The sequence below is a fragment of the Nansenia antarctica genome (assembly GCF_963989245.1).
Source record: "Nansenia antarctica genome assembly, chromosome: 12".
Taxonomy (NCBI): domain Eukaryota; kingdom Metazoa; phylum Chordata; class Actinopteri; order Argentiniformes; family Microstomatidae; genus Nansenia; species Nansenia antarctica.
Window position 1 is genome coordinate 9,980,521 of NC_137682.1, and position 19,640 is coordinate 10,000,160.

The 19,640-nt window shown below is 44.4% G+C and overlaps 2 protein-coding genes across 2 annotated transcripts; both read right to left on the bottom strand.

Moving 5' to 3' along the window:
• Positions 1-30: 30 nt before the first annotated feature.
• On the bottom strand, positions 31-8,391 carry rmc1 (regulator of MON1-CCZ1). Its single transcript, XM_080542905.1, has 19 exons — positions 8,319-8,391; positions 8,097-8,181; positions 7,947-8,003; positions 7,651-7,737; positions 6,941-7,081; positions 6,353-6,456; positions 6,135-6,224; positions 5,916-6,021; positions 5,175-5,283; positions 4,649-4,693; positions 4,408-4,461; positions 4,094-4,222; positions 3,145-3,251; positions 2,766-2,885; positions 2,511-2,588; positions 2,261-2,365; positions 1,868-1,936; positions 1,507-1,732; positions 31-514 (listed from the first exon to the last, which is right to left on the bottom strand). Exons 2-19 carry the CDS (start codon positions 8,178-8,180, stop codon positions 435-437), a joined length of 1,791 nt encoding a protein of 596 aa, XP_080399031.1. The 5' UTR covers position 8,181; positions 8,319-8,391; the 3' UTR covers positions 31-434.
• A 1,197-nt stretch (positions 8,392-9,588) lies between these two features.
• Positions 9,589-18,111, bottom strand: riok3 (RIO kinase 3 (yeast)). Its single transcript, XM_080543051.1, has 13 exons — positions 17,818-18,111; positions 16,690-16,832; positions 15,944-16,086; positions 15,603-15,710; positions 14,640-14,749; positions 14,046-14,189; positions 13,772-13,899; positions 13,029-13,211; positions 12,128-12,287; positions 11,788-11,868; positions 11,500-11,589; positions 11,108-11,215; positions 9,589-10,291 (listed from the first exon to the last, which is right to left on the bottom strand). The coding sequence occupies exons 1-13, from the start codon at positions 17,851-17,853 to the stop codon at positions 10,175-10,177; spliced, it is 1,551 nt and encodes a 516-aa protein (XP_080399177.1). The 5' UTR covers positions 17,854-18,111; the 3' UTR covers positions 9,589-10,174.
• Between the last annotated feature and the right edge of the window lie 1,529 nt (positions 18,112-19,640).

The following is a 19,640-nucleotide window of genomic DNA, read 5'->3' on the forward strand; positions in this document are numbered from 1 at the left end:
TTCAGCTGCGAAGTAGAAATAATCTGTTTTACTTCAAATATGTACACACAACAATGATCCAAGAATACATTGCTTTTGATAATCAAACTGCATGAACAATCCTCCCCTCTATGGTCCATTCATACGTTTGATCAAGCAGACCAAGAATCACAATTCCTCATACATAATTGAGTGTTATAATATACACAAATATGACTTACAGAATTATGCATAATAAGTTAATATTGATGAAAGTTACACACAGGCATGAAGACGTGATGACAATGGAAACATAGGAAACGATGAGTGAGTCTTCCAAAGAAGAAAACGCACAAAAAAAAGATAATAAAACCCAGGGATTGATCTATGTCCAAGTCTCAGGTAAAACCCTAGGGTTCATAGTCCTTATTTAGTAACCTTTGACGCTGGTGGAGGAGCATGGTCACTGTGACCGGTCAGACGGCGGCTGGCTTCATCAGGGCTTGATCTCCAAACACCTGCTTGAAGTAGACCACATGTTCCTCGCAGTGTTCACCTGTAGACCAATCAGAACATGGGGGGAAGGGAGGGGGGGGTCGGAGGGGGTTAGGTCAGCCAATAAAACACAGTAGTGTGTGATTTGTGTGTGGTTTGTGTGTGTATGTGTGCGGGCAGGTGTGCGTTAGGCTTGGACGGTTTCCAATTTTTGATAGCGTTAAACCGCCCCCAAAACCGCAATTTGCTGTTTAACCACGATTTAGATATCATGACTGTATCATTACTATTTTCACACAATGACAAACATGTGCCTATAGCCTCCAGTAGGCTTATCAAATAATAAAAAAATAAAAAAAATGCCAGTAACAATGTTAGACTATTGTTCAAGTCTATTCTAGGTTTTTTGACCGAAGAACAAGAATGTTTTGTGCAGGCAACGGTCTGGGCACGCACGGTAAAGTCTTTCTGTTTGCCTCAGTCATTATCGTCAGAAAGCGTAATCGGTATTGCATTATGAGGCTATATTATTGCTATATGAAGCTACGCTCCTGTTGTTCCAACAGCTCTTTATAGAACATTTCCCACTGTTCTATCATATCACACACCTGTGTTACGTCACATTGTCCGTCTCCATTGCTTCATGTTTGATATAGTTCACTGGTTGTTAGGTCCTCAGGTATAAAAAGTTGAATGAATGAAAAAACAATAGGACAAAATAGTCATCCAATGTCACTCGTAGATCGGCGAAAATTACAGCGTACAGAACGCTAGAATGTTAATTTCAAAAAGTTTGTTTTAAACACAAAAGACAGTTGTGACACAGTGAGAGCGGAAGTCACGTGTGAATGGAAGAGGAAGTGGAGGGAAGAAAGGACACTGTTAAGGCGTTCTTAAGGTGTTTATTATATATAGCAATTTCTGACGGTTTTATGACTATTGACAAAAAACTTGGCTATTTTGTTTAGAACCGAGGTTTACGGTTTAACCGTAAAACCACCCAAGCCTAGTGTGCGTGTGTATGTGTATGTGTATGAGAATGGTGTGTGTTACCTGGGTTGAATCCAGGGTTCCCTCGTAGACGTAGGTTCCTCTGTTCGAAGAACCTGAAGATGGTGTAGAAGAGCATCTGATCTTCAGTCTGCTGCGCCGCGTCGAGGAACTTCCGGGCCGAGATGTTATCGTGGCCTCCGACACTGCGGATGAAGCGTAGCGCTCCCAGAACCTGCTGCTTGGACAGCAGCACCTCCACTATCTCATCATTAGCTGTGGACAGTCTCTGTCACACACAGATACACAATGTTACACATTGACATTCATATGATACAGATCTGTGTGTGTGTATCTGTGCGAGAGAGAAAAGTGAGTGAATGAGTGAGTGAGCATACGCTGTATGTGCATGCGTGCGTCCTACCTTTAACATGTCTAGGGAGAGCTGGTGTGCAGGAGGGTAGGTGCTCTCCAGAGACAGGAGAAGACAGGCCTGCCAAGAAGTCACACATTTAGGTACATTTAGCCTTGCCAATCCAGATGACTGTTACCCATTAGGGTTCGACAGTAACGCTTTTTTTACTTGCCCGGAGCAAGTAAAACATTCGCTGGGTTTGTTTGTGCGAGCCCGACGACGCTGCTGGATCCCGCACCTGCGCCGTCTGCTGTTCTTTCTGCACACAGGTAGAAATATCCAGGATCTAGCAGCGTCGTCGGGCTCGCGCAAACAAACCCGGCAAATGTTGTACTTAATCCGGGCAAGTAAAAAAGCGTTACTGTCGAACCCTGCCTATGTCCTCTGTGTTTCCCCACTCACCAGCGGTTTAGAGTCACTGAGCACATGGTACTGGAGGAACTGGTGCAGCACGTAGAAGAGGTTATGATGAACCAACGTCTTGATGACCAACTCGTACAAGTAATGCTGTAGGGGAGAAGAGGCGATAGGCAGTGTGTATACATGTTCACAGACCACAAACATAAATCAAGCAACGGTGAGGTGATTTTGCCTCAAACTAAAATAATGTTTGCATGGGAAAAAATGTTGCCTGACAATATTGCGTTGGTACCTGTACAGTGATCTGGAACTGGTTCAAAGATCTGATGTACTCCATCAGCACTGCGATGATGAACTTATGAGACACGCCCTGTGGAAGAAGCGGAGGGTCAAATCTCACCCATCTGTCATCTACTGTATAATCCTCCCAGAAATACTAATATGAATTATTATTATTATGATTACAACCCAGGTTTGGTTGCTTCTATCCATCAAGACTAAAACGACAAACCGACACATGAAGAGCTCTATGCTGCGTTCTAGTCACCTTTCCCTCTGTGAAGGAGGAGAGGACGTGAGTGTACATGTCCGACTGGTCGATCACCGCCTGGGTCCTGACTGGCCTCTTCTGAGCAGCGTTGCCTCGACTGGGACCCGCCTCCATCGCCTGGCAACAGAGACAAGAGCTTCAGAGTGACTGAAAACCCCATCAAATGACCTGACAAATAATGACCACTGTGAATGCCGCCAACGCAACGATAACATTGACGTAAGCTCATGTCGCTACCCATCAGGACATTGAGTTGCAAAATGTCTAGCCGATTGTCCAAAGTAGAGTGTGTACATTAGCAAAATGAGTGACAGCATTTTGGTTAGGCAGTGCTTCATCTGGGGTTTAGGGTTAGGGTCTAGGCAGCAGTACTCACCACAGTGTAGCTCTGCTCCACCTCTAGATATTCCTTATAGACCTGGTTGAGTTTGTCAAAGACTGTAGCAACCACCGGTAGACTACCTTTATCTCCCTCTACCAGCACTGAAACACAAAGACAGACACGCCGGTGAAACACAGAACGCATGCACAATCACAAGGCACACAGACATCAGACATGGCACGCACGCACGCATGCACGCACGCATGCACGCACCACGATTTGGGGAAAATATCTAATTGCGATTTTTCTGACAGATATTGCGGTTGCGATTTAATTTGCGATTAATTTTGTTTAAAGCCACCCAATGGAAGTTTATTGTAAAGTGCGGCCATATCTCCGGCTAGGAAGGTCGTATCAACGTTTGTTTGTAGGCTACATGTTCAGGGGACTTAGAGCACAAATTGGCTCCCGTCTCTAGCACCCCCACAGTCCGAGCTACGAGTGAAATAACTAAACTTAGATGAAACTTCTGTTGGGTTGCTTTAAAGTCAAGCTTCAGTTTCAGGTCATGTTCTCACATGAAAGTCTGAATCGAGACCCGGAGCAAGTGGATGAGTTCGCAACAATACTTCTCGGATTTGCGTTCTCACAGCCCTTCATGTAAACAAAGTAACATACGCAATCGAAGCAACAGACGTGGTAGTTGATTGGTCAGAAAAATTTAGAATTGGCTGTTGTCCCTCTCTTATCCAGATGTTTTCCTATGGACAGCCTCGAGCAGCGTTCTCACCAAAAGCGAAAATGATGGATGGGTTGGAAAAAAAACAAGAAAAAACATTGAATCCGACGTGCTGTGTAATGTATCCCAAATCGCAGGCTTTGCGATTTGCTAATCGCATCATGTCAAATTTGGATTTAAGATTTGGATTTAAAATCGATTAATCGTGCAGCCCTAACACACACACACACACACACACACACACACACACACACACAGTCTTACTCTGTGAGCAGACAGACAGGATGACCATCTTGCAGTCTCGTCTCCGCAGGAGAAAGTCCATCAGTTTGCCCTTGTCCTGTAGGAGGTTGACCGCTGGTGGCAGCTTTACCTGTAGATACCACAGGTAGCCTGTTGGGGGAGGGGGGGGGCACAGCAGAGACAGGTTAACCATCAACCACCTTCCCCCTCTAGGAAGTACTATAGAATTGAAGTGATCGGTGTAGGAGGGTCTGGGGTGGTTTTTTGGACAGCATACTGTATGCCAAAGAGCGAGAACATGTCTGTCACACATTGCGTGCCGTTGCTGCTCTTACCTTCGCTAGCACTGATGATGATATCCGGTTGAAAGACGCTCCAAGATGAAGAGTCTGAACGTCAAGAGAAACATCTGAACATCATCAGTTCTCAGTGAAAAACGATCCAAATATTTGTGTGTACTCCCTCATAAGACACACACAAAGCGTCTGGTGTGTCAGCTGACCTGACATCCAGTACAGCCTTAAGGCAGCAGACAATCTGATGGGTGAAGTTTGTTTTTTTTGGCTCAAAGGATACAGAGTTCACACGGTACAGGAGGCTGGGTGGGAACAGCGGAGGGACCTAGAGGAAGAGACACAGGGGGTTCTTTTAGTGGAGGTGGAGGAGGAGGAGGAGGCGAGAGGATGTGAGAAGGAGGAGAGAAGAGAAGTGGGTTTAAGATGAACCAGAGAAGTGTTTAGAGAAATAGAGATAGTTGGTGGGGTTTAACAGACATATACGACACAGGGGAGTCAGTGAGAGAAGGACCAGGCGTGATAGATTGTTACAGAACAGGGACAGATTGGTCATGTCAAGATGGCGGGGAGAGGGAGAGAGAGGAAATGTACACACGGATAGAACAAAGGAGCAGATAGAAGGTGAGTCTGTCTGTCATACAGCAGAGCGATAAAGTCATAGATTGACAGCAAGTAAGTGGTAGAGAATAGCAAGAGAGAGAGAAAGACACTAATGACAACTAACAACGTAGATAGATTGACAAGAGAGTGAGAGACAGAGAAAAAAGACATCGATAACAACCAGTGTAGTTCGATACGAGACGTACCTGTGAGAGGGATCCTGTAGGGGTGTATAGACCTGGCAGGCAGCACCGGCTGGTGGATGTTGACAGCACAGTCTGGTTCCCTCAGCTTGATGTCAAATATGATGGACGTCTAGAGCAGAACACCTCATTATCAGCACCGGCCCCGACCACGTCTCGTCGGACAGGACCACATCCGTTCATAACAACCTCATCACAGCCACAGCTGCGCCAGGGCGACATGGGCTCAAGCCGAAGCACAGTCTCTCATCAAAGTCTTCCCCTCATGAGGGGAAAACCACTCATGTAAAAAGGGTAGGCGCATTAATATAGTTTTTTGTTTGGTACTTTTGAGTTTTCTGTTAAGATGCGTAAGTGACATTTTGTTTATAAAAGTTGCAATGTTTTGATTATGTACTCATGGGGAATAAACAAACATACATGTAAAAAGGGTAGGCGCAATAAGCCATGGCTTCAGCCTACACCTTTTTGGTCCTGGTGTTACGCATTGTGACTGTGTACATTTTTAATAACTGTATTATGAATTGACCAAAAGAAACATTCTCAATCAATCAATCAATCAAACATGATCTGAAGTGAATCACCTCACAAGGCCTTGAGAGAGAGAGATACATTTAATGAGAGAGACACACACAGCAGACAGACAGGCAGGCAGGCAGACAAGAGGCAACGGGGGGGAGAGGTAGAAAGTCCGACAGGACACTACAGGATAGGACAACCTTGACAGCATGGGAGGTCTCTTACCTGAGAGCTCTGGTGATGAACTACGACTAGGTTATCCACCACGTTGAGAGCAAACTTCCCTGTGGTGTTGAGTTTTAACACGTTGGCCTTCTTACAGGTGCCCTCTCTGTGGAACAACAGGTATGGCATCAGAACAGCCTGTTGGGGGTAATTACCCTAAGATGTTTTTTTTTTTAATGAGAGGGTACCTGGGCAGGTGATCATATTGAAGGGTTTTACCTGGGCAGGTGATAAAGGACCACCTCGGCACAGGGACTGTTGGCTGTTCTGGAGTGGTGCTTCAAGTACATCACGTACAGCTGCCCGTAACTACCGTGACAGATAGGGGGAGAGGAGCGATTAGCAGATAGAACAGGTGTTTTACGACAGGCTGTGTCACAGTTAGACAGTTGGTCGGTCGGTCGGTCAGACGGTCAGACTCTCTCAGGCTCACTTACATGGTGGCGACGGCGATGTCCCTCTCAGACAGGCTGAGTTTGGCAGGTTTGGGAACCGCTGGCAGCTCGATCTCAAACTTGGACATCTTAGACATTGTCCCACTCTGATAGAACAGAATGACATTTAGAGAGAGAGAGTGAGAGAGAACAGAATGACATTTTTTTTGTAATCAATTATTTATTGCAAAACAGTACACATGGAAAAACTCACATTATTACACCAAACAAAATAAGCATCTGTCCTGATTTTCTTTCTTACCCTTATCTTCCCCCCTTCCCCACTATAAACACATGAGTAACCCCCCCCCCACCCCATGGCGATAACATCCCTTCCACCCCCCCCCCCCCCCCCCCCCCCCCCCCCCCCCCCCTACAAACACAGTCACTCCATCAACTCTTTTATCTTATGTATTGCAGAGGTCCATGTTTGAATTGTCCTTTCTTTAGCTCCATGTATTCTGGCTATAGACTGTTCAACAGAATGACATTTAGAGAGAGAGTGAGAGAGAACAGAATGACATGTTAGACAACAGTGAGGTGACGACTGACGACTGAGGGTGTGTCCGTTTGTGTTGAACCTCCACTCACCTTGAAGGCGAAGGGCTGCAGTATGTTCCCCTGCACGGTGGTGGACAGCAGTATGACAGCCGTCTCTGGACAGTACATGTACCAGTTTACATTGATACTCTGGCTCTTCAACAGCTTCAGACTACGCTTGTCAGGAAGCACCTAGGGTGGGCGATGGGGAGAGAGAGAGAGAGAGATTACTATAAGCTATCTATCAGTAAGCTCTACTCTGACCTCTGGTGGTTGAAGTTTGAATTGAACCCAATTCAGTGAGTCACGATAGTTCCAGTGACAATGTTTTAGTTTAGATGCGAGTCTAATCCAATTGAACAGACTAACTTAATCCGAGCGATACAATTTAGGCTATGCAGTCTGTGGATTCCAAGTATCACGCCATAAACAAACAAACAATGTGTTCATTATACCTCACGCGCCATGTGAGAAACAATGTGAAAAGATGTCGAGTTGCATTTACATTTTTTGCATTTAGCAGATGTCTTTATCCAAAGCGACTTACAAAAAATAAATGTGTCTAAGTAAGTGAATCATCTATCCATCAGTCATCATAAGACCAGGGGCCATTGGCAGTCACCATGCTAGAAGAAGGAAAAATAACTTTTTATATTTTAATTTATAGTAGAGAAACTGTACAGGGGGGGTAGTGGGGATGAGGAGGTCTTTAGGAGGGACAGTTAAGATGGGTCTTCAATCTACGACAGAAGACAGGTTACCTGGTAGAACTCTATTCCTTGGTCTGTTATGAAGACTATTTCATTCCAGTTGGTCCAGCAGAATCCTAAAACACTGGCATTCTTGGTCTGGACGGAAACAAGATCACAAGCATGGAGTCAGTGGAACACTCAGGGCTGGTTTCTCTCTAGGCCATCAATCAAACCCTGGCCTATCAATCCTAATGGATATTTTCCTTTGGACATGATCTTATATCCAGGACCAGGCTTGATCTGGGTCTCTGGGGAAAAGAAACTCAAAAAACATGTTTGGCAACGGTAAAACATTTTGGCAATACCTTGCATTCCTGAGAGAATTCCAGATGTGGGAACTCAGGCATGAAGTTGATAAAGTCCTGTTGAGATAATACAGAAGCCTGCATCAGATCATCAGACAGCCGAGAGAAAGCAGTGATGTAATGAACCTTGGCTGAATTGAACAATCTTACCACTGATTTAGGTGTTCTTTGGACCGCTAAGATCTTATTTCCGATCGAAAACTTGATGCATTTAACCTCCCCTTTGTCATCCATTCTGTGAAGAAAAGTCAGACGACAGTTAGTTAGTTAGTTAGTCGTTACAACCACCACCACTCTTGTTATGGGACTGCTTTGTGAGATGGGCTAATATGCATGTCATTTTGATATGGGTAGTTAGTTATACTCTTATACCTGAAGGCAACAGAACTTTTGTCATCTGGTCCTTTAACCACAACTCCTGTCGCTCCTCCTGATCGCACTGCAAACACCTTAGAAAAAAACACATGGGGTAATAATACATTAACTAACCCAGCTCCATTTCTAACCCTAGCCCCAAAACTAGTTCCAGCCCTAACCCTAATCGTAGTAGTAGCTCCATTCTTAACCCTAGCTCTTGCCCTAACCTAGCCCTATCCCAAACAAATCCTACACTGACTGCAAAAAGTAAATCTAAGTAAGATGAAATATCTTAAATCAAGGCAATATATGCTTGTTTTTTTGTCTGACATCAGATATTTTAAGATATCTTTGACTTGTTTTAAGAAAATCTTGGCAAGTGAAATCTTCCTGTTCTGTTGGCAGATAATGTAGCTTATTGTAAGCAATATGTCCCCCATTTTATTGCTTTTTTTGTCTTGTTTTTGATAGCTGACTTTAACCCCAGCTATCAACCCCCCCCTTGCCTGCAACACAGGAACGTCACCCTAAGCTTAATACTTTCTCTTTATTTTACTTTTTACACATTGATGTTGGATGAGATCAAAGACAGCCAATTATGGCTTTATCTATCTCTAGGTAACCCTCCCCATGGCAAATATGACTGACAATCAAGTAATAACTCAAAGATGTGCGTGTGTGTGTACTAATGTTAGTTACCTGACTACTTTACTAACCAACTAAGCAATGTATCTCCCTAGATAATGATCTAGCATTTCAATCACTGTACTTCACTCCATCACTCACACTCTGCTAACCAGCTAAGCTGTCAGATGGAGCCAGCCTATGTCAGTTACCTGTTTGTTGGCTTCGTCGAAAAAGACATTGTTGACGCTGGAGGCGTTCTCAAACTGCACAGGCGTCTCACACAGCTCCAGGTAGTGTTGTTCCTCACTCATCCTGCTGTTATAAGTTGTGACCAGGGATTTATAATATCGTCAGTCTTCGTGCAGCATTTCAGATTTACAGATTTATCTGAAAACCTCTAACAGTAAGTTAGTTCCGGGGTGTAGAAATCACGTGACTTGTCACTTGTCACGTGTTTTGAAGCCGGGTTGATAAGCTCCTCCCATTAGAGGTTCTACTTCTTGTTTGTGTGTAAAATTCTTTAGAATCGTCTCAATATCCACAATTACTAAATGTGTGAACACTTTTTTATTTAGTGTTAGAGAATACATTGCAATAACATCCACGTTATACTGACTGGAATAAAATGAAGGACAGGGAACAACTTTTCACCATTTATTGTCACCATTGCAGTTATGGTGAGCACACACACCATGGACATGTCACACACAGACACCAGCCTCCCTCGGATGTCCAATGAAAATGATCAAATGTCCCATATCAGAGATAACGACACACACAACTCATCAAGTACTGTAAATTCAAGACAGCACCTTTTCGTCATTATTTATGTACTAAACTCTACTGGTTCTTCACTCGTCATAATTATATCGTCTCAAGCTTATTTTCGTTTCATTCATTCTGATCTCACAAAGAGAAGACATTTTTAATGTGATAAATGAAATGCTTGAGTTTTTTTGTTTTTTTTCCATTTCCTTCGGTCAGGCATCCCGGTCTGTTCCAGACTACAGCCGTAGTGGAAAGACATGTTGACGTGGGGTACGTCACAGGAGCGGGTGAGGTAGAGGGTGGTATCTTCTACCTTCGTCCTGGGGATGCCATGACCTCCAGATACCTCCACCAAGCCTCATGATGAGAGACACCGTAAAGGGTCTGTCTAGCCCCCCCCCGTCCTCTCAAAAGCACATTCACTTAACAGTTCCATGCGGGTTACTCATGGTATCTACTGTCTAGTGTCTGCTGTGTTAATCGTCCTCGTCGCTTAATAAGGGTGGGTCTATGTCGTCGTTGGTGGCCATGCAGTAGGTCTTCTTCCCACGCCTCTGGACGTGGTCCTCGTTCCTCTTCTCCAGAGCCTCGATCTGTGGAAATGAACACAGACACAGAAAGTATTGAGACACAAGATGATACGGCTTCAAGAAGAACCAGGTTTTCGGGGTGACTGTATTCATCGAGTGATTTCATCAGTCGTTTTCCTGATAAGAGGAGCAGGACAGCTTGTGATGAATGATCCTAGTGATAAAAAATAAATTAAAAAAAAAGCCATTTGATTTGAAGGATACCACCAATCAGGCCCTTAGGTAGTGTACTCATCTCCTAGTTCCCCCTTAGTTCTTTTGTGCACTGGAATCTTGTTGTACATGGGAGTCAAGTCATGTGAATCTCCACCGACACTGTCTGACAAATGTCATTCAGTAAATACAACTTGTATGAATCTACCACAGCCTATATACGGTGTGTGTTCCAGATGCACACATTCTATGCAGGGTAATCAAATTGTTACATCAAATGGATGTTGTTCCTGCAATGTCTGAACACTTGAAATGATCTGGTAATCTACACAAGGCCACACAGAATGTGTACATCTGGGACAAAGCCGAGGTTTTATTTTATTCTATTTATTCATATCGTTCTTGCTTCTGTTTTATATGAAAGTCCCATTCTTTTATTCTATTGCTCTGATCAGATTGTATTTTGTCTATTTTTTTGTTGTTGATCTGGTGTTGTTTTATTGTGTAATTCTGCTGTTTGTTTTAACTGTCAAAACTGTTGTCTTGGCCAGGCTTGCCTCAGAAAAGAGATCATTGTGTCTCAATGGGACCGACCTGGTTAAATAAAGGCTAAAGAAAAAAAAAAGAAAAAAAAAGAAAAAAAAGAGGTCCGCCTGGTGGTCTGACCTGGGCGAGGAAGTCTGCCGCGTTGTCCCCAGTGATCTGCAGACCCGACACGGCGTTGAAGAGGTTGTACTGGTCCATGGCCTCTGACACTCCGCCCTTCTGGAAGAACTGGGGAACAGAGATAACAAACATTATCTGTGTATTAAACCCAACAGCTTGGTATGACTGATACGAAAACCTAAGAATAGTGTACATGAACAGATCAACAAGTTTGTGGTCACTCATTTATCTTAGGAATTCACATTTCACAGTAGTTAAAAATGAACTTGGCCGAGTGCTGTGAAGCAAGGCATGTGACATCCATAGACGGTATCGTTGTCAGCTGTGTGTGGGTACGATATTGCCTTCAGACCAGTACGGTGTTAGCTGCTTTGAGCTGTGAGCTGACTTACCGTAGCCACGTTCCTACAGTCTCGGAAGAGAAACTCGAGGCCGTGAGGGTGAGTGGGCTCGATGGACTGGCTCACGTCAATCAGCCAGACCTACAACAACACACACAACCACATTAAAACCTGCACTGAACACAGGTGGTACATCATCATGCCTGAATGGCTCAACTCAGTTGGATATTATATGGAGAGAGAGCACCCATCGAGAGCACCCATCAAGCCACCCATCCTTCCATATACAAGAGAGGAGTCTCAGTTTAAGTCCACTGAAAGGATGGACAGATAGAGTACCTTTCCCTCGTGCCACAGCATGTTGTATTCACTCAGGTCAGCATGGACCAGGTTACACTCCTGATACATCTGCTGCATCATCTGGGAGATGGAGATGGAGGGGCAGGGGGAGAGAGAGAGAGAGACAGACACAAAGCAAATCAATAAAAATCCACTACAACATTCTCAGGGTTTGGTAACAGAAATACTTCTAAGGGAAACGAATAGCATTGACACTACTTCGGTGCTTACAACCAAACACATGACTGCAATGAACAGGGCTCCGTTCTAACATAATCATCCGGTTGTACACGCCACGGTAGAGCAGGTACACACATTGTCCCCTAGGTGAAGCTCTTACATGCAACACTTGGTAGTAGGCTCTCTTCATGTCCTCAGAGCCCAGCTGGGCCTCCTTCAGTTTGGGAGCGGGAATATGGTCCTTCCCTATGAATGACATCACCAGGATGTGCTTCTTCAGAATCACCACCTCAGGGCAGGGGATCTGTGCCTTCTTCATCCTGGAGAAACAGGAGAAGAGGGAGTTATGGTGGAGTATGAGACACCGTGACATACAAGTGCAACCTTAGTAGAGAATTTTGACTCTGAAGACCAAAGGCCCAAAGACCCCTAATGTTCCCCAAAATTGGGTAATTGCGAGGTTAGAGAAAGTGAGGAGATTGAAGTCTGAATGCTAAGATCTGATCAAAGGATTTGATTAGGGACAATGAATTTTCTGTCATTTACCGATTAATGTGTTAATGGAAAATTCAAAATTCCATCTGGAAATTGGACTCAAATATTGCAAAAGTGTTAAAAGGGGCACAAACTATCTAGAATAATACTCTCTAATTATAATTGGTTGACAGACTGGGTAATCACTCAGTAGAGTTCAGTAGCCAAAATCTCACATCTGGGGATTTTTGCAGTGTCCCGTGCACTGATAGGTACCGTATTTTCCAGACTATAAGTCACACTTTTTTTCATAGTTTGGCTGGTCCTGCGACTTAATAAATGCGACTTATAGATGTTTTTTTCCTCTTCACGACACATTTTTTTGACTGATGCGACTTATTCTCCGGATCGACTTATAGTCCGGAAAATACGGTAATATGATGTCGAATATGATGACGGGTAAAAAAAGCAAAAAGCAAAAAGCAAAAAAGGACTGTGAAAGTCTGTCGCGTTGACGGATTAAGTTCTTTCTAGCAAAAACCCCCTGCTGAGGTGGTTCCATCTGAGCGCTGACCGTCGCCACCCACCTGGCCAGGTTGTGCATCTCTTTCTCCGCCCAAAGGCGAATGATCTTGCGGGGGTTCAGTTTGCTGAAGCGGTCCTTGAAGCGGTAGTCGTCCTTGATGTACTTGTCGCGGTTCTTAAACTCGTTGAGTGTGGTCTTGAACACCTTCAGTACTACCTCCTCTGGGACAGGAATCTCCTCCAGGCTTAGAGAGGAACACACACACACGCACACAAGTCAAAAACAAACTACACTACACTTCTACACTGATCGCATCTCGAGATACCAGTACTTAGTTTACCACATCAATTAAATTGATTACATGGGACTTTGGATGGAATCATATATCACCTTCCTGACTGACTAATCGACAGGCAATACATAATTTCCAGCCACGCCACCTTTGGTCAGTCTTGCTTCACCATCTTACGCTTGGTTTACACCAGAAAGCTGTACCTCAGCAGCGTGTGTGAGTGGCAGCGTGTCTACTGCGGCGCCAACTGCAGAGCTGCTATTGCCAGCCCTATCTTTGTACATTGAGTTTTGCCTTCGTGCGTGCGGCACGTTGAAAAAATAGGCGAGAGTCCGAATCTCTAGTTGGCATTGTCGCAGCAGCCAGCGTGAGACACACTTGAGACGCGCATCTAACGGCCGCTGTATGGCTGCTCTAACACATTAGCATGGATGCCGAAAAGAAACGCACACGCGCTACTGAGCTTGATGTCTAGGGTGTGAACCGGCCCCCCCCGTTAGCGTCCATCTCACCTCCCCCCTTTAGCGTGGAACACTACAGACTCCTTCCCAGTGCTGATGCAGCCATTAATGTTCTCCAGCACGCCCGCATTCACCATCTTATACATCAGCAGACGAGTCCTCGGGTCCACCGCTTGTTCCTGGGGGACACCCGGGAGTGAAGAGAGGAAGGAAATAGAAAGAGAAAGGAAAAGAGAAAAGAACAGAAGAATGGTTGTGTTATTAGGAACTTCAAAGTGTTTTCTACACTGTGCCTTTTTCCTATCCGGCATGTGTGTATACTCACAGAAGTAGAGTGCTCCTTCTTATCGTGAATCTTGGCGCTGCGGCGTTGTTCGGAGTAGCAGTGCTGCTTCAAGGCGTTGTACACCTGGTTAGAAAGCTTCAGGTCCATCCCTAGACCGTCTCCCACCAGCACCCCCGGGGCAAACTAGGAACACATCACACATGATAAATAATAATAATAATACATTTTATTTATAAAAGCACTTAACATAAGAAATCTCAGAGTGCTACAATTAAAAACATGAAGATAAAACAATAAAAAAAAAGGCTCTATTAACATGAGAGCCTGGTGGAAGACTGACGGTAGGTTGTATATACAGTGATGACAACATCAGTACGTTTGTATACAGTAAGGATAGGATAGTGTCTGTTCGTTTGAAGGAGAGAAGGAAGGAGAGACGGGAAGGAGGAAGGAAGGGAGGTAGATAGGTAGGAAGAAAAGACAGAACATTTGGTAATAATATACATCATATTTATATATATAATAATGTAATATACTAAATAACATCTGTTGTGAATGATGCGTCTCTTCATATTGTAACGACGGCCTGATATAACAGGTCATTCTAAGAGGTGAATCAGTCATCAGTCTTACATTGTCCATGCGTGCTGTGTTCTTCCTTCCGCATATCACTTCATCATGTTTGGTGGTGATGTTCTTGCCTTTCCCAGTGAAGCCCTTCCTAGGCGTGATCTGGGGCTTATCTGCAAGACAACAACAGCAGACACAATGGTTCAGTAACACTTCCCAATAAGTTATTGTTAAACCTGTAGACAGGGGTCACCAATTACATTTGTCTGAGGGCCAGAATTTTTCTAAGCATACACTGTGGGGGTCGGACTTTAAAAAAAGATATATACAGTACCAGTCAAACGTTTGGACACAACTTCTCAATCAATGGTTTTTCCTTTTTATTATTTTCTACTTTCTGCACCTATACTGCAGCCAGCCACCAGGGGGGTGATCGAGATATTTTGGCTTCCCTTTACACAAACAGCACTGGGAACTGGCGAACAGCACTGGTAGATAGCTCGCTCTAAGCGGGTCTCGAGCCCCGATATCTCGCTTACCAACCGGCCGCACTAACCGCAACACCAAGAGAGTTAACTCCCATGGCGGACCTGCCAACGGGCCTTATACAAGTTTGTTCTGCAGGCCAGATGGGAAGCTTTGGCGGGCCTGATGTGGCCCGCGGGCCGCCTATTGGTGATCCATGCTGTAGAGTAACACTTTACGAACATTATGCTGACTGTACAGGGATGGTTTACTATTTTACATAGTCAGATTGTTCCTTACCTTTATATGAGAAGAAGATATGAAAGTAACTCTTAGTACAAGTCAGACTGTTCATTTCAGGTGATTTGGCCACAAATGTAGAACATTTTTTGTTCCCCAATAACTTTCTCCCGGCCCATCGACTAAATTAGTAAGGAACCGTCGCATTATACAGTGTACAGTAGTGAACTATCCCTTTAACTGAATAAATATTCTTTATCATCTTGCTTCACCGAGATGACATGATTCACAGAGGCAGACAGTTTGAATGAGAGATGTTACCTGCCCTGTAGGGGTCATGGGGAGTGTCCTGCCAGTCAACTTCATCCTCAGAGCTGTCACTGTCTTCATAACGGTGGACCATGCGATAGTTCTCAAAGGAGACGGATACTGCAACAGCAAACGACAAAAAACACATCAAATACAACCATACTTCTTACTTTATCAGACACCAGACAACCAGCATACTTGCATTATGGAAGTCTAAGGGGTGATGTTCCCCTGGGCACTGGTCTAGGGTCAGCTTGACCTCCCCAAAACCTTTACAAGGGGGGGAAAATCCAAAACTGACCCTAGACCAGCATCTCAGGTCAACTCCACCCTTCTCTTGTCCACAGACTAACTTTTGCTATCTCCGTTGAACTTCTTCTCTTCTCTCCGCAGCTGAGTATCACACTCTTTGTCAAACTGCATCTGCAGCATCTGAGCCAGCATGCGATCGCTGTCCGTCTCTGGCTCCTCATCGGCATTCAGTCCAGCGTTCACACTGAAAGACAGAGAGAGAGATCAATTAGACCAGGACTGACAATGACACAGAGGGCAATGATAATGAAATAATATTTTTGCCATTTAGCAGACACTTTTAATCCAAAGCGATTTACAATTACGAATTACAGGGACATTCCCCCTGGAGTAACTGAGGGCTAAGTGCCTTACTCAAGGGCACACTAGTAGTGGTGTGGTTTCAGGCGGGATTTGAACTCACAACCTTCCGACCACAAGTCCAACTCACTATCCACTAGACCACCACTACCCCTCTGGGCGTGTCACCCTGGGTGTGTCACCGACTGTGACACTGACACAGAGAGTACTGATCGCAATAGGGACAGAGGGGCCCTGAGGGTAGTGCTAACACTGACAGAGACATAGAGAAATTAGTGTCAATGCGGTGTCAATGTACTGACACCGCAACAGAAATATTGCCATATCTAGCCATATCCCTCAGGTGTGGATAGTAGATGGTATGATATTTGAAATAGAGGTTCATTTGGAACTCAGCAAAACAAAATGTGATGAATTTGAGAGCCTACTGAAAGTCAACACCGTGGAGAGTGAGGTGAGATGGTGATGATGATAGCCAGGAACTTACACAGGAAGCTCTGGGAAAGTGTCGTTTTCCTCCGCCAGCTGCTTAGCCAGTTGCTCACTCATGACGTCAGCCAGGGAACAGGGAGACACAACGGTCTTCGTGGCGCCCCATGGGCTCTGGGCTCCATGGGCGCCCCACGGGCTCTGTGGACAAACCACACAACACCGTCATAGATGTAGTTAACGGATCACACAACAACACACGTGGTTGATAATGCTTGGTTTGTATCCATTTGCTGTCACCCCCCTGACAGTAACGTTGTACTACTGTCTGTATGAGCCTGAACACGACAGTAACTTACAGGGTTAGAAGAACAAACAGAAATTCAATTCAAAGGATGAAAAAGCCAACATTGAAAATAAATGTAGTTGTCAAATTCACAGATTGGATATCAAGCATCCGCCTAGTATTTACATAATGAAAGCTGATTGGATTAAGCTGGCTAAGTAAGTTATCTAGAAGTGGCATGTTAATGTTTTGACTTGAATAATATATGACAGCTGAGATAGCCAGCTGGACATGTTGGCTGTCTGGGTCTGAATACCCAGTTTAACCCTTCTCTTTTGGAGATCAGTCATGATTAGAGGGTGTATGTTGTGAGTTAGGTGGGCAGCTAAGTTCCCTGGATAGATTAGGTCACTGTATCTGTCCTGGCTAAACAAGTCAGACCTTGTAAGGCTCGGTCACATACCGAGTACATTGTACATACTGTATATCACCAGTCCAGACTTCTTATAATAGATATCCCCCCCCCCCCTCTCTCTCTCTCTCTCTCTCTCTCTCTCTCTCTCTCTCTCTCTCTGACTCTCTCTGTCTCTCTCTGTCTCTCTCTCTCTCTGTCTCTCTCTTCTCTCTCTCTCTCTGTCTCTCTCTCTTCTCTGTCTCTCTCTCTCTCTCTCTCTCCCTCTGACTCTCTCTGTCTCTGTCTCTGTCTCTGTCTCTCTCTCTCTCTCTCTCTCTCTCTCTCTCTCTCTCTCTCTCTCTCTCTCTCTCTGTGTCTCTCTGTCTGGCTGTTTAAAATGGCTGACCTGACTTGTCTCCCACCGCTCGTGTAACAGCTACCAACATTGCTTAGGCTATATCCAATCGCAAACAAAAAGCTAATCCTGATCTAACATTGCTACTCACCTTCGGTCCTTCTGTAGTCACCCCTATTTGATCCATGATTATACCAAACACAGTCAGTTGTCAGGCTGGATGTTGAGTGAATGTTTAGGTAGATATGGTAGATAGCTTTAGTACAGTAACAGTAACGCCCACTGTAAACCGGTAAAACGTTTACAATTAACAGTTTCCGCAGCAAGACACCTTATGGCAATGTGCAAATGAGTTGAATAAAGAAAGATAGTAGTTGAATAGCAGCAATAAGTCAAATATCACGTTTTGTTTTTCGAGGTAGAGAGATATTATAATTATGTCTTGTCTGACGTTCTTGTTCCCGAAAAAGGAAATGACGTAGTGAGTTTCTTCTTCTCCTGGACAAACAGGGAGGGGGAGAGGATGGACAAGACCTCTGCTGCCACCCAGTGTTCAATACTGACATTGTAACTACAGTACAATTGTTTTGCGTTATGTGCTCTCCAGGGTCCTGATTCCTGAAATTATGTTTTTGTCCTGGCGAATGCCCATGATGGCCTCTGCCAAAATGTATTTTATTTTTTATCAGAACAAAATCACATGCTTTTATCCTGCAAAAATGTTTTCATTGTTTAGTAGTCAATAATGTCTATGTATACAATAACATATCTAAGGGACAAACACATCATGTCTTCTTTACATTGGCTCATATGTGTTTGTTTGTGCTTATTGTGCAAGAACATTATTTAGGCCTATAGGATATAAGACAACACACACACACACACACACACACACACACACACACACACACACACACACACACACATACACACACCGTGTGTTACATAGATATATAATATATTGCATTTGCAACCTAAGATCAGTGTGTATCAACTATACGGGTATATGGGTATCAACGAGACATTGGATGGTCTGAGTGTTGTAAACGCGATGCTCAGAGAAATATGACATACGTATCAAATATGGGGGCTGAATTGCAGACAACACAATTGCGTAATTTCTGTAAATTTCTGTCGTGGATTTGAAGGGCAATAGGCAACATCTGACCAATGAGATGGCGGATCCATTAGCGTGAACTGAAGATGCTGTAATATTTACATTGCGGCACACGGCTGAGCGCCGCGGGGGGTCTCTTCCACCTCTGTGCGCTTCTTCCATCACCAGTGAGCCTCGTCTTCAGTGCGCCTCCCGGCAGTGCGCGTCTACGTCCAACCATCATTGGAAGCTGTAGCCGCGCATGGCCGTCAAGCTGTCCCGTTTATGGGTCACAGCATCCTCCTCCCAGACAGAGGCTTCATGTAACGGTAGAATTGAGGACAGCGCATTCCACCACCGAATGCAAAGAAAGAAATCTCCGAGGAATTATAGTCATATTATGATTTAATTTTTCGTTTCCACGCCAACTGAGGATTTCCTTCCCCCCCCCCACTGAAACCTGATGGCCAGTATTTATATCAGTGAGATGATATGTGTGCTGTGCGTTCATACGCTTCTCCACACCGACACCTAGCAGGTTTACACAGGGCGTGGTGTTGATGTAAGTATGAGATTTATCTGAAACTGTGATGAATTAAATGTTTGTCGGAACATTATTTTCCCGTTATTTTCTTCACCGTTTTAGACGGGTTTTCGGTGACGAAGGTTAGTCGGCTGGTTCCCAAATGATGGTGGGTGAGGGAACGTCATCTGACGCAATTAATATATGAACGGCATATAGGAGAGGTGTATTGAGCAATGGGGGTCACAATATCTCATGTACATCATCTAAGCTTTGAAAAAAAATAGAAAAATGATATTAATAAAATGTGTGTAAACACCCCCCCTGGCTTTAGCCTACAGTACATGGCCCTGAG

Bases quoted from the DNA above. Each gene is read 5' to 3' on its own strand.
- rmc1 (XM_080542905.1), bottom strand. From the start codon at position 8,180: ATGGATGACAAAGGGGAGGTTAAATGCATCAAGTTTTCGATCGGAAAT. The intron at 8,004-8,096 runs GTAAGATTGTTC...TTATCTCAACAG, and splicing joins AAAGAACACCTAAATCAGTG to GACTTTATCAACTTCATGCC. The intron at 4,462-4,648 runs GTATCCTTTGAG...CTTGACGTTCAG, and splicing joins TCCTGTACCGTGTGAACTCT to ACTCTTCATCTTGGAGCGTC.
- riok3 (XM_080543051.1), bottom strand. From the start codon at position 17,853: ATGGATCAAATAGGGGTGACTACAGAAGGACCGAAG. The intron at 15,711-15,943 runs GTTAGTCTGTGG...TTGCTGTTGCAG, and splicing joins GTTCAACGGAGATAGCAAAA to TATCCGTCTCCTTTGAGAAC. The intron at 14,750-15,602 runs GTAACATCTCTC...GTTGTCTTGCAG, and splicing joins CCATGACCCCTACAGGGCAG to ATAAGCCCCAGATCACGCCT.